Here is a 14371-nt window from a genome sequence, read left to right as displayed (position 1 = left end):
CTTTGGTGCATCATCCTTGAAGAATATGCATAAATGGCTACAAGAGCTGCATCACAAGAACTCAGGTTCCATCTTGAATAAACTCCTACTGGCCAAAGATTAGATAATTTGAACATCAGTAAGGATAATGACTGCAAGGTATTGAAACTCCTTCAATATGTTTAGATTCATGAGCTCATAATGATGTAAAAACAAACAAACAAACAACATCAACAAAAAAAAAAACCCCTGCAGATTTTCGGGAAGCAAACTGTTACTTTGAAAACCAGTTAACAGAATGAGTCACACATTCATCTACCTTGGGGTATCAAACAGTTGATGGGAGAAGTTTGTCCCTATAGAAGCACATGGCTAATAACTGAAGACGAAAGGATGGAATTAGACTATCACCACTTTGCAGTCCTCTAAGGTCATCAGTGGCGTGACACCACGAAAAGAGAAACCACCAAGTATTAGGTGCTCCAGACTGAAGTCCACAACACTGCCTATAGAGAAACAAGCCCATTATGTCAGAATGATTTTCTTCCACAACTTTAAGTATTACCTGAAGATGTATCCGTATCTTGGCATTTCTGGCTGGTTCTTCTGGGTTCCCCTTTTCGGTGGCTTTCAAAGAGAAAATGAGCTAATGCACAAATCAGCAGAACCTCCAAACTTAGAATAATGAGCTGGTGCCATGTTTTCTTTCTAACTCTGAACTACATTAGAGCCAAATAAGATGACTGCACGGTCAGCTCTTGAGGTCAGGCTGCATCGTGTGTACCATGATATCCCAAGAATCTAACACGGTGTTCGGCATCAAATACATAATCAACAAACATTTTAAAATAAACAAATGAGTATAGTAGCCCCACAGTTGTTTGATCTTGGGAACATCCTTTCACGTGTATAAGCAGCAGTTTCCTCATCAGTAAAATTCTGCCTCTGATGATAATTTTGCACTGAGGCTCAAGTGGAATAATGGATGAGCAAAGTGTCTGGAAACTGTAAATAAGTTATACAAATAGAAAAGCGATAGTTTTTTAAAATTATTAACATAGCTTATTTATTATTTAACTGTGTGTGATATTTAACTATTTCACTGTGTTGGGTAGTTTCTGAGGCTCTGATCTTCATGGAGGAAGGGAAGCTTTTGAAGTAGAGGGTGTGCCCTTATGTTGAGGGTCTGCTAGGCGTCAGCTACTGCTGGACCCTTTATGGTCATTATTTCAGTCATTAATTCCCACAACCTTACGAAGTAAGCATTTACACCCTGGCTAAGGGTCCCAGAGGTCACAAGTTAACCAGCTCACACCGAACAGGAGCTAGACCTGACGATGAAACCCGCAACTTTCTAACTTCAGATTTACTTTCTTTCCACAGCACCTCAGGTGATGTTCCCAACATGTTTGAAATTATGTGCCCATGTTCCATCCAGACGAGCAGAGCCTGGCTTGTATTTTTCTTGACTCTTCTCTTCCTGAATGAAGGGCATCAGAAACAGCCAACTTCAGGATCCAATAACCTCCTCTGAACTCATTTCTGAGTCCTTGTAGCATTGTGTTAGAAAAAAGGGATCTATTTTAAAACCGGAAAATGAATTATGGCATTGCGTGAGCTTTGGCTTTATCTGAATTCTCCTGCCTAGCTATTTCTAACCATCCTTCACTGTCCTGAGATTACCACAGCTTTTCGATTCCAGGTTGCTTGAGAGTGTTCAGAACTAATGGAACTGCAGTAATTCCCCCTTGTCCCTGCTGCTGCTTCCTCAAGTGTAAATTTGTTATGCAGTTGTCGGGGTGTGCTGAGCTCAGGAAAACTGCTTCTAGGGCATCTTCTAGGATGTCAGTATCGAAGGGGCCCTCTGGACCCATACACTCCTGAGGCCAAGAGGAGCCGAAGGTCCCCGGTACCCCCGGCCCTGCAGTGCGCTGCCTCACTCCCATCGCCTGCTGCCTCCCACAGGCAAGCACGGATCCCTTGTCCTGAGAGGCTCATTTTGCTCCTGGAGCTTTGACTTCCACAAAGCCTGGGCCACCGCAGCACTGAGTCACAAACTGTGCCTCTAAGACGTCTAGCCTGACATTTGCAAGATGATAGAGGAGACCGTCAGAACTCGCACTACTTTGCAAAATTACAGACATCACCTAAAAACCTACGTAACTCAAAGGGTGTTTTGATGACTAAATTGGCTAGTGGAGGTACTGAGAACTGTACTTGGACATAGTGTGCTCTCAATAAATGTCAGCCATTATTATTATTGCTATTAATATCAATTTTCATTTCACGTGGAACATTCCGTATTTTAAGTTAGCTTGCTCCTTAATCATTGCCTGGGAGGTGGTCTTCAAGGTAGTTTTCCTTTGAAAACTGACAAGGGAGGGAGTCAAGTGGACTCTCTCAAGTATTCAGTTAAATATGCTAAAATGATTGCCCAGTCCTGATAGCAGAATCTAGGAAAACTCTAACCCAAAAGAATCTTTTATGAAAGAACATGGCAAAATCTGGACACAGATGGTTTATTTCCCTCAGTTCTTGTGATGTTTCAGGAAAATCTGCAGCAAAGCTGTCAGATACAAACCTGAATATCAGAACACGTGCCTCGCTCTTGAATTCCCTGATTTACTTCTTTTCCTTTCCAAACTGGCTACCACGAAACAATCGCAATGGAGACACCATCTCACTGGAACCCTGCAAATTTTCACATTCCCTAAAAGCAGTGCCTGAGAAATTAGCTAACGAGCGAGCACGACTGAACGCGCATGGCCTAATAACACAATCTGAGTGTACGATCTGGTGTTCGGCTTTGCTCGGCTGGGATTAGAGCTGCGAGTGAGATTGAATTGGGCCTTATCTCACTCTGGGGTGGCTCCAGGCTCCAGGTGGATGCCCGCATGCATAAACTACAGCTTTGCAGAGCAGAGCGCCTCAAGACGTCCGCATGCCCAAATCCCAGCGCGACCGCGCAAAGCAGGGCGCCTCTGAACCAAATCATCACAGACGTCCCTGAATAATGCATGAGAGCAGGACCCTCCCTGGCACATTTGAAACTGTACTGGGAGGAACTGTTCTCAGCAAGATAGCAGAAACAAGTCCCTGGAACACGCGATCCCTGAAATGTATTCTTGCTGCAGCCACTTGGGGGAAACGGAAAGCAAATATGACAACCACCTGAAAATCATGGCATTTTATTGAGTCTGAGGCTCTGGGGTTTCGTGTCAGTATAAAGAAGCAATGTGACAGGATTTAAAATGTTTATCTTATTGATAAATACCACCTCTTCCTTGGGGGAACTGGGGGGTAGACTGATCCTTACTGAGAAATGACCAGTACCGTCTGGAAACCTCATGTCATGCTTTTGTTTGGTTGGTTTAGTACCATGTGTGGTTTCCTATAATTAAAGTTAGCTGATACCCAGACTTGCAGAAAAACTCCATCTCGAGAGGCTGTCTCTGTGAGGACTGCACTGAGTATAATCAGGTGAGAATCTACCCTCTTTCGCATCTAGATGTCGGCTTTAATATTGCTACAGCGTTGATGAGTAGGATTGGATTCCACAAACGTTTAGTCTCTAATTTGATATTCCAGCTGCTCATTAAGTGCAAAATAAACAAATGTTTTTGGAAGAACATTTCCTCAGCCCCATGTCACAAACCCCACCTGGCTGTCCTGGAACATCCATCTTAGTCTCATGATCTGAACAGGGCATCTTCCTGGTCCAGCCAGGAGGGAGCAGAGCTGGGAACCTGTTTCATGGCCTTCCCTTAACTTCCAGGTGGACTTGTCCCCTGACACCAGATGATGTCAGGCCTCATGGAAGGGCTCTGTCCTCGCCGATACTGACCATAATCCACTCTATTTCAGGATTTTAACAATGAAATGAGGGCAAGTCTCTTGACTCAGAAATTCAACTCTAGTAATTTATTCTCTGCACTAATATTTATGGCTTGGCATGTCCACCAGATTATTGTTTTTACTAGCCCCTCGCAAATAGAATCAGCTTAATTGTCCAAATCTGAGAGACTGGTCATATAAATTATGGTACATCTATAATTGGAATATTATGCTCTTATGGAAGGATATTACATAAAATGGAAAAAAATGTGTACCTTGTATTTTTAAGTTTAAAAGGCACGTTAAAACTATAATATACATTATGATCTCAAATCTATAAAGAAAGAAATATATATTTACCCGTGGTTATAGCCGAGTGAAGTGATTCTACGTAATTTTTATTTTCTTCTTCTTTACGGTCCTACTTTGCTCCTATTTTCCATAATGGCATTTCTAACGGGGGCTGGTGGTGTCGACGTAGTCCCCACAAGCAGTCACTGATCAGTGTAGTCAACGACTAAAACACAAACAAGAAAGACCAGCTACCTCCAAAGTGTTCTCCGCTTAACGTTAACAGGTACACAGGTAAGAAAAGGGATGCAGGTACCCTCTCCTGAGCAAAGCACTGTGGGCTTTCCTCTCCCCATTATCTTGCCAACTGAAAAGAGTCAAGATCTCTGGGTAATAAGTAAGATTAAAAATGCCTTAGTCAAAAAGGGTCTCGCTGCTTTGTAATGACTCACCGTCAGGGAGGCAGGTTGGTGGGGGATGCATGGTAAGATAACGTGTGAGGTACGATAACGACATGCGAATGTTTCCATTTTCTCATCACAATACTGGACGTCCTTGCAACCAATCGCTCTGACGCACACCATTGTCAGCCCCTAAAGTTCTTTATTACAATACTTAACAATCATCGTTCCCAATTTCCCATTTGCTTAGAACATCATTCTTAAATTCCTTAATTTGTTTTCAAGGCTCGAGTAAAAGGCCTTTTCATCACTGTGTCAGAGGGCAGTCTGATTGCCAAGCTCTAAGTGCTGCGGTTCCCCTATCAGATACAGTATAGTGCAGATAATACTCTACTGAGATAATGAAGAATGGGCAGCCTGTAATGAGTGCGCTAAAGAGAGTCAAGAAATTAATTCCATCCTGAGCATTTGGAAAATGACTCCTGCACACAGTACAGCAGGGTGGAGGGAGTGCTAAGTTTTGCTTTTTAAAAATGCACACATCCGCTTGTGTTTATGGTGGACCGGTCATCTGTGCCTACTCCCTGGTGAGGACTAAAGAGCTCCTCCACATGCCTCCAAGCCCACCTTACAGTCACTCATGGTGCTCTTTGTAAGACGCTGAGCTTTGGCAAAACTTGATTATATATAGGGCAAACTCATTTCAAAATCTGTAGGGCAAGAGGAAGCAGGAGAAACTGATTACTTTCCATACACGTCACAAGCTCTAGACTAAGGGACATCATTAGCCTCGGCTACTTCTCTTGGCTAAGGCACCAGCAAGTTCAGTTTCCAGGGACAATCACCATAAGAATCCCTGAAACAATGGCTGATAAAATGTGTATATTTACTAATGCCATGAACATGGAAGAATTGAACATCCATGATGTGTAAGGTCACGTACCATGTGCTCTGGAGGATGAAGGGTGAGTAAGGCATAAAGCCAGTTCCAAGGATAAGATGTTCACTGGTCCCTGGAATGAAGATAAAAGAAGGAGCAGCACCTGTTTTGGGGTGGGGTGCTGAGGACATCACAGAAGGCTGATGGGAGAAGTTCCTAGTTGAGCTGGTTTTTATGAATGTTAGAACTGCAGAGTGTGGAGATATTAATTGTGTGCCTTGATTTTACAAGGGTTAAGCTGCTGATGGAAGGAATATACTTATTAAGCCTCCCTGTGAACTTAGCATTTTGTAGGTTTTTCACATGTGTTCTCATTGGGTAGGCCCGTCATAGCCTCATGCAATGAGTATTTTTTAATCACCGCAGGCAGAGTGATTCCAGGGACTTACACTCTTCTTGTCATCATTTCGATGTGCAGACCAGTGCTACCTCTTTTGCATCACGGGCTTGAAAGAGAAGGGTTAGATGGAAGGGAAGAAGTGAATACCGAGGAGGAAAGGGTGGTTCAGAGGAAGCTGACAGTGAGGAAGGGGAGGAAGCAATGTCAGCTGGGGGTAGGATATTTCCAGAATCCATCCCTGATTCTTTCTCATCAGCACCCACAGTTTTCTGGGTTCTTCGCTGCTGGTCTGTCACCACAATTGTCTCCCCTGGTCCCTGCCTACTTTTATCCATCCTAAACTCTGTGGCTACATGAATTTTCCCAAATCAACATTTTTCCTAAGTTTGCAATTTACAGGTGCCTTCAGAGCCCACGACCATTTGGCCTCAGCATCCTGTTCTACTTACGTCTTTCATTCATTTATCAAGCAAACATGTAGTGAGATGCACAACATGAACTTCCTGGTCCGTTAGGCCATTCTGTTCTCTGTACCTTCTTAAATCTTCTCTGTCTACTCCTTACCTCCATAACTTGCTAATCAATGCCTCTTTTTCTAATCCACCACCCTTCCACCTACACTACTTGAGGACATTTTATTCTTTTCTTGTTGTTGTTTTTGTTCTTCACATTTCCTGGAGCTGCTCCTTACACATAATAAACCCTCAATAAGCATGTGTTAATTAAATGACTAGCTAATGAAAGAAATGAGCAATTATACAATAAACTGCTTAGTGAAATACAGGTTCTTGAAACAGTGGGGAAGAAAACTACTAAGTGCAACATTAAAAAGAAAGCCTCATTACTATTAGTTATCTGTTGTCTGAAATATTCTGCTTTTTACCCAAAGTCTACATTGACTATCTCTTTCTGCATATCAACCATCACAGTCAAATGATGGATGTATTAGAAGATTATATGTCTTATTGACTCTTTTCACACATTTTGGACAGTCAAAAAAAATCAGATTGGTTTTTAAGGGAGAAAAGAAAGGCCTATTTATCAAAGGCAATATTCAACTTAGTTATTAAAATACACTTATTGCATATGAAGGTCATTTCTTTCCCATAGCATCATTTATTGAATACCTGCAGTGAGCAGGACTTTGTGTGAGGTACTGTGAGCCATGAAGCCCAAGGTCCAGTTATCAAAAAGGAACTTAGAGGGTAGATGTGACCAAGACTTCCATGTGCAGTTAGAAGTGCAGTAAGTGATGCAGTAAACCCAGGGAAGACTGGAGATGAAGCTTGAGCTGGACCAGGGAAGATGAGTAGGATGCAAATGAGCGAAGGCAAAGGCAAAGGCTGAGGGAAGGCAGTCATGTCCTTGTGCTGGGTTTAGAATTTTGTAATAAGATCACCTTACAGCCAAGCAAGATACTGAAAAGTGTGTGTTCTGTATCTTTGCACTTTAGTAAGCCATGGTGGTCCCTATGATAATCATCAGTTAAAATGATCACTGAACTAACCAAGGCACCCCGTCCTCTACTGTTCCTGAGAACACAAGTCTTTGCCATCATTACCCTGGGGCCACAAGAATCACAATTCTAATGAGCTGCAATTGTTTTACAGATATTCTTAAAGGAATAAGTCCAAACTCTCAATGAAACAGGTCACAAATGGAGGACCTGCTGGCAGCATGCTGTCATTGACATAAAGTTATCTTGGGGATTGTTCTGGTCCAGGGAGACTGACAGAACAGTCCCTTCACTTGGTGGTTAGCATTTCTTCCACTTTACCAAAATCAGTGGGTGCCTGAGATCTCCTTGAGGACAATGCCTTAGTGATCGCAGAGTCCCCACTGCCTAGCCTCAGTATCTGGCAAATACAGGGAGCTCGATTAATATTTGGAGAATTAACAGATGAATGAATGGATGTATGAAAAGGGGAAATAATAGTTTGCTTATTTATGTTTCCAAAGTCTGGAGAGAGTTTCAGTTAACTGCAAGGACAGGTATTTGACCAGATGCGATTCTGTCTCAGCTTAGGAGACTGAGTTAAAAGGGACAGGTGTTGATGAAGGTCTCTGCATGTGGCCGCAGTGGCCTTTGCTTGTCCTTCTTCTCTAGTCTCTGTGTTGGCCCTCCATTGTGCTGTTGAACTAATAGAGCTTGAGAAGGAAAGCTGCAGATTTCAGTAGCACTGAGCCGTTTTAAGAATTTTCCTTAGAAACTGAGTTGAGAGTTACAGGATCAGAAGAAGATGGTTTCTGTTGTCTGGGAGCTGGGAAGAGATTCCTGAACCTGGAGTGAACTTGTACACTGGGTGTGTGGCCTGGTGGTAGGCATCATTTCATCAATAATTTTGGCAGTCTTCCGTCTGATAGGAGAGAAGCAAATGAAAGTAGAGGGCAAAAATACAGGTGAGAAAAAAATGACTTAATGAATCAAATTATAAGTGTTGTTCTTCAATAGTTAGGTGTTCTTCAACCCTATTGTTTTATTTTTACTATTATTCTAACTTTCTGTTTTGACTGCTTTGCAGGATTCAGACAAACAAATGAAATATATATGAGAATATTGCTGACGAAAGAAAGACCTCAATGCTATTAGGCACTTGGTTCCAGAACTATAAGATGGGACAACTTTGTACGTCCTCAGAGAGAATATTGCACCAGGACGTTTTTGTGTCTTGATGTCAGAGTTAGCTTTAGTTACAAATGGACCTTTGACCTATTTAGCTAGTAGAAATTGCAGACATCTGGGACTTACCTCACTCATGTAAACATCACCCTAAAATTTGGCTAGTCTTTGTTAAATGGAGCATTACATTGAATAAAGTTAAATTTGAAACCAAGACCATTTTCAGTGTAAGCCAGTTTCAGTCAGCTTTGAGACCATGTGGATTCCAGTGGAAGGAAGGCACTGGGAACTCTATGGCCAATTAATTTTCCCAAGTGAGACAAAAGCCTCTCAGATGCCAGCAGCAGGTTCCAGGAAAACTTCATACTACAAACCATTGTAATTCCCAGCCCTAAAATCCTCTAGCTCTTTTGATTATTTTAAGAATCTGGATTGTGTCTACATTTGAGACACATAAATGGGGTTGAGCCTTATCAATTGATTGTCGTCATCTTTTTTGTTTAAATCCTTTTTTGTGTTTTCACTTTTGCCCAATTAACAGGGAAATGATAAATTTCCCCTTTGTGGTCTTATTTGACCAATCAAAGATCTCTCTGATTTAGAGTACCCTGTCCTGGTGTGTTTGTTATCCTTAACCCACCTAAGTTACCACCATCATCATTGTGTTTATATATTTTATTATGCCATTGTTTTGTCCAACAAAAATCAGTCTCTGCTTGTAGAATTGAAATGAGCTTCAACATAGGACCAAAGCAGGATTAATAATGACATATCATATAATATTCAACCATAGTAATATCCACTCCGAGAAAAACTTTACTGTCAGCATTTCCATGTGGAGCCCAGAAACTCTGTCATTTTCTGTTTCTCCTACTGACCTTTTGGGAAATTTTCTTCTACTGATGGAGTTGTCATCCTGTCACAGGGAAAGACAACAGAGCAATGTGAAATGGTGATTGGAAAAGCAACAGCTCAGGCTGCCTTGTCTGGGGTGGTTTCTGTACTTTCTTCCTCCTGATTTAAAGGGAAGCGAGTGTTACATAAGATTTTGAAATTTCTCAAGCACGTTTCAAACTGTCCGGCTAGGCATTCAAAAATAACTGAATACGGTAAATATGCAGTTTTAAATATTTGAGTTCATCCATTTCTTTTTAAAAGCAGCATGAAAAACAGTGCACCTTTCAATTCCTTATTTTTGTGATTGCTTTTACTAGCTATGCATCTTTCAGTCCAGTTTAGGCTGTCAAGGAAAGCCTGGTATTCTTTTCAGAACTTTCCAGGACCATTTTTGTCTGCCCATGGGGAGCTCTGTCACTTCTGGTGACAGAGGTGGGGTGGACAGCTGCTCAAAGGATGAGAGGGACTGTCCTTACTTCGAATCAATATTTGCTTTCCTCTAATGGCTAGTGCCATATCTTTATCTGTTGACTTTTCTGGATCTCTTCTGGCCTCTTCACACCTCCCTTTTAAGCTAGAGGTACCCTGTTCTTTACGTGATCATTCTGAAGCTAACCATTTATAAAATATATCTCTTCCAACTTTACATTAGAGGTCATTAGATGAGGTGAGACCTGTGACTATAATAACCACAGCACCTGACAATGAATAGGCATTCACTAAATAGTAGTTACATTTTTGTTTTTAAAATATCAATACAGTGCCCAAGGAAGCACAGAGGCTTTGAAATCAAATAGGTCTAAATTCGACTGCAGTTCAACCGGCAACTTGCTCTAGGATCTTGGGCTGAATTTTTCACCTTTCTTAGCTTTTCTGTTTTCAGTTCTTTTTTTTTTTTAAGTCATGATAAAACCTATTTTACAAAGTTATGTTGAGAGTTATCTGTGCCAGAATCCATAAAGTGCCTAGCAGAGTTTCCAGTGCTCACTAAATATTAGTCTCCACACACAACACACCCTTCCCCAACCCCGCCCACCTCGCAACCCAGAATATCAGAGTAAACAGAAAGATTAAGGCGCCTTGGCTTCCAGCTGTGCTCTTTGTAGTCCCATGACTTTGGATAACTCATTTTAACCTCCTTGCCTATTTCCCTATCAAGTAGTCCCGTGTCTACCACAGAAGTTCATTTTAAGGATCAGATAAACTATTGAATGGGTAATAACTTTCAATAATCATGGTGTGTGCTCTTAATGGAAGGTATTGTTAATGCTGGTAGTAATTTATCAATGAATAATTGCTGAATGAAAGGAGGATCTATCCCCTCCACCCCAACCCTCCCCACATTGCAGCAGAAAGGAAAAGCCCAACAAATGGTCCTGAAAACCAGTTCATGAGAATTTATGGAAACATGCATCCAGGGGAATGACAGGTGCAAACCCAGGCAAACATTGTCATGTGACCATTTGGCAGAAGAGCCCATTGGTTCAGTGCTGGTATCAACCTACAGAGGTTTATAAACCAGAATTATCGTTGTTGAGGACTGACGCTCTTCCTCTAATTTCTTGCAGGAATTTCTATTACATCACCATGTTGCGGGATCCAGTGTCTCGGTACCTGAGCGAGTGGAAACACGTCCAGAGAGGGGCCACGTGGAAAACTTCCCTCCACATGTGTGATGGGAGAAGCCCCACCCCCGATGAGCTGCCGACCTGCTACCCTGGGGACGACTGGTCCGGGGTCAGCCTGCGGGAGTTCATGGACTGCACCTACAACCTGGCCAACAACCGCCAGGTGCGCATGCTGGCGGACCTCAGCCTGGTGGGCTGCTACAACTTGACTTTCATGAACGAGAGCGAGAGGAGCGCCATCCTGCTGCAGAGCGCCAAAAGCAACCTGAAGAACATGGCTTTCTTCGGGCTCACGGAATTCCAGAGGAAGACACAGTTTCTCTTTGAGAGGACATTCAACCTCAAGTTCATCTCCCCCTTCACGCAGTTCAACATCACGCGGGCTTCCAACGTGGAAATCAACGAGGGCGCCCGCCAGCGCATCGAGGAGCTGAACTTCCTGGACATGCAGCTGTACGAGTACGCGAAGGACCTCTTCCAGCAGCGCTACCACCGCACCAAGCAGCTAGAACACCAGAGGGACCGGCAGAAGAGACGGGAGGCGCGGAGGCTGCAGCGGGAGCACCGCGGCCACCGGTGGCCCAAACGGGAGGGGAACCCAGAGGGGGCGGTCACGGAGGACTACAACAGCCAGGTGGTGAGATGGTGACCCCCTGCCCTCTCCTCCCCCTGGGAAGGGGAGGACGAGCAGGCGCACTGACCTACCTTGGAGAATGTTGGCCCAAGCTGAGGACATCTGGCTGTAGGTGGCTTGATTTGGACACCTGCTTCCTCTTTGTCAGTCACCTTTATCCAGCTGGAGATGATCCGTCTTGTTCTTTTTTCCCTGACGCTTTTCAATCCGCGATATTAAGTAGAGTCAGAATGCGTTCAATAATAGACCACTTTAGAAGGTCAAGGGGAGACGCAGCACAAAGAAAAGAGTCCTTGGAATCTCTTTTGCAGCAGCATAGGTTAGAGTTTGGGTAACTGGAACCCACCAGGGCACATATGAAAAGCCTAATTATGGCCTGGATGTTCTGCTGAAACTGGTCTGTTGGTACTGTGTCTGTAATGGAGATACTGCTCTGTAAAGAGAGGAAAAGAAGGCTTTTTCAGCCCTTAGATGAGGTTTAACGCCAGCTCTTGCTTGGCTGTTGGCTCTCATCTTTGAACTCTATTTCATGTGGTTTTAATCATAAGTAGTGTAATGTGTTTTGTTGTTAAGGTTGTTTTTCAACAAGATGACCCTACTACTGGCCATCACTGGAGACTCACATCCCCTGCATCTTAACTCTAAGTCATGCCTTCTCCCCCATCTTTTAGGGAACAGCTATTGGATTGAGGACAGGGGTGCCTGTGGCCCCAGGGAAATTAACATTGGTAGGGACATTCAGAAGAAACCGTCCTTATCAATGAATGCCTAGAGAGATCAGCCTTTACCATTTTATTTTCAGTGTAAGGAATGAATGATAAATTAAGAGGAAAAAAAGCAGGAGGATTACTATATGCCTAACCTTTCCAATCTGGCTACAGAACCTTAGTTTCTGAGGACTATTTCAGAGCTTTACCTCTTTGGAACAGTCATCTTCTTTGATACGGTTACGCCAAGTTTGAAACTCTGCTGTCACAGAGGAAAAGACGTTTAAAAATAATTTGGTCTGAAGAATAGGAGCTTGGCCAGCATGTATACAAACCATAGTGAAGATCACTAAATAAAAAAACAGCTCTGGGGAAGGGGATAGCTCAGTGGTAGAGCGCATGCCTAGCATGCATGAGGCCCTGGGTTCCAGCCTCAGTATATCTATTAATAAATAAATAAATAAATAAATAATAAATAAATAAATAAATAAATAAATAAATAAATACACAAACCTGATTACACCCCCCCAAAAATAGGTCTGACTGGGGCCATGAGACATGGAACACAGTGGGGTGGTTATCCCGGGTGTTTAGAAAGACCCTACCTCCCAACATGTTAAATATCTCTCGCCTGATAACTTTTTTTGATCTCTCCTGTTGTCAGGCTATGGCCACTGCCACTACATCAGGCTAGAGAGCGTATAAAACAGAACCGGAAAATGTGCTGCGTTGCCAAGTGCTTCTTCTTCTCACCATTTCCCAGTCACAAATACAGTAACACAAAAGTTTTTGAATAATGAAGGAAGAAGTATGGTAGAGAGGAATAGAGAGCCCTTGCCAAGCATTTAGTAGGAGATCAGAGTGAGTAGAAAGTTTCACAGCAGATTGATCTGATCAATCCCTTCGAGAAGCTGAAGGCAAAATGAGTAAAACCCGTAAATCAGATTGAAAAGCCTATTTCATTGATATCCAACATGTTTGATGTTTAAGCCAGCTTTACATAAGCCACGTCTCAGCCTCCAGAATACTCTCTCTGGGGTTGAGAGTTAATCAACCCACTAGCATTCATGGAGTGCTTGTCTGTACAGAGGGGAGCCTGGTGTCTCCATCAAAGAGAGATCTGGAGAAGAGGCTCAGGTAACTCTTACACTACCCTTGGCTTCAGCTGTCACGGGAGGAAAGGCGTTACTGGGACGTTCTTTGTGGCAGGAACTTGGGGAGACCCTTTTCATACCTCAAATCTATTCACAAAAAGGTAGATATTGTTAGCCCCAATTTCACAGATAAGGAAAGTGAAACCTGCAGACACTAAGTAGCTTCCTCATGGGCGTGAGTTAGGTCTGGCTGACTGCAAAGTGCAAGCTCTTTTTCCTCCATCATGTTTTCCATATGGAATAAAAGCTTCCTGCCAATCAGGCAAGAAGCCACCTGTTATTGCCCAGAAGGATTTGTCTCTAACCACGTGGGTGACACAACTGTGACAACACCGAGCAAGCAGGGACCCAGAGCCATGTTACCCTGGCTCAGCCCAGCCTCCTCCAGATCACTGACCCAGCAAGGAGCTGAGAGATTGATGACTTCATAGGCAGTTGTAATTTTTGAGCCATATACGGAGTGAGTTAAAGGGGCCAGGTAAATATTGCTTGTTAGTTGGTAGAGATTAGGTTCACAAAACATCAGTGTTCCCCTTCCTGACGATTTGTTCCTGAGGTAGAGAAGGAAGGAGGATTGCAGCTGGAATTAATGAGCGGAATTCTCTCTGTCTTCTCATTTTGATGGTAGGATCTAACACTGCCTAGAATGGCAGGGCTGCAAATTATCTTTCTGCCTGCCACTGTGAAACACGCATGCACGCTCACACACATATACACACACACACACACGCACGCACAATAGCAATCCAGTGTCTTGTCATGTGGAAAATCAAAACAAGTTCGAAAGCGTTCAGATTGTTTCTTTTAAACTCACTTTACATTTTTGGCAGGGAATTCATGCATAGCTGAGACTTGGAGGCAGCCTCTGCTAACTTCACACTGTTCCTTGGGCACCTCGGGATTTATATCAAAAGGCTTTCTGCAGCCTTGCTGCTGAAGGCGTGAT

At 43.1% G+C, this 14371-nt stretch overlaps 1 protein-coding gene across 1 annotated transcript in view; it reads left to right on the top strand.

The window, feature by feature from the left end:
• HS6ST3 (heparan sulfate 6-O-sulfotransferase 3) overlaps positions 1–12736 on the top strand; it is a 582522-nt gene extending 569786 nt beyond the window's left edge. Inside the window, exon 2 of the mRNA XM_006191426.3 lies at positions 10871–12736. Within this exon, the coding sequence (XP_006191488.2) occupies positions 10871–11579 (709 nt within the window). The 3' untranslated portion in view covers positions 11580–12736. The remainder of the gene's footprint in view (positions 1–10870) is intronic.
• The last annotated feature ends 1635 nt before the right edge of the window (positions 12737–14371 follow it).

The sequence above is a fragment of the Camelus ferus genome, chromosome 14, assembly GCF_009834535.1.
Source record: "Camelus ferus isolate YT-003-E chromosome 14, BCGSAC_Cfer_1.0, whole genome shotgun sequence".
NCBI classification, from domain to species: domain Eukaryota; kingdom Metazoa; phylum Chordata; class Mammalia; order Artiodactyla; family Camelidae; genus Camelus; species Camelus ferus.
This window is presented reverse-complemented; position numbering and strand designations above follow the sequence as displayed.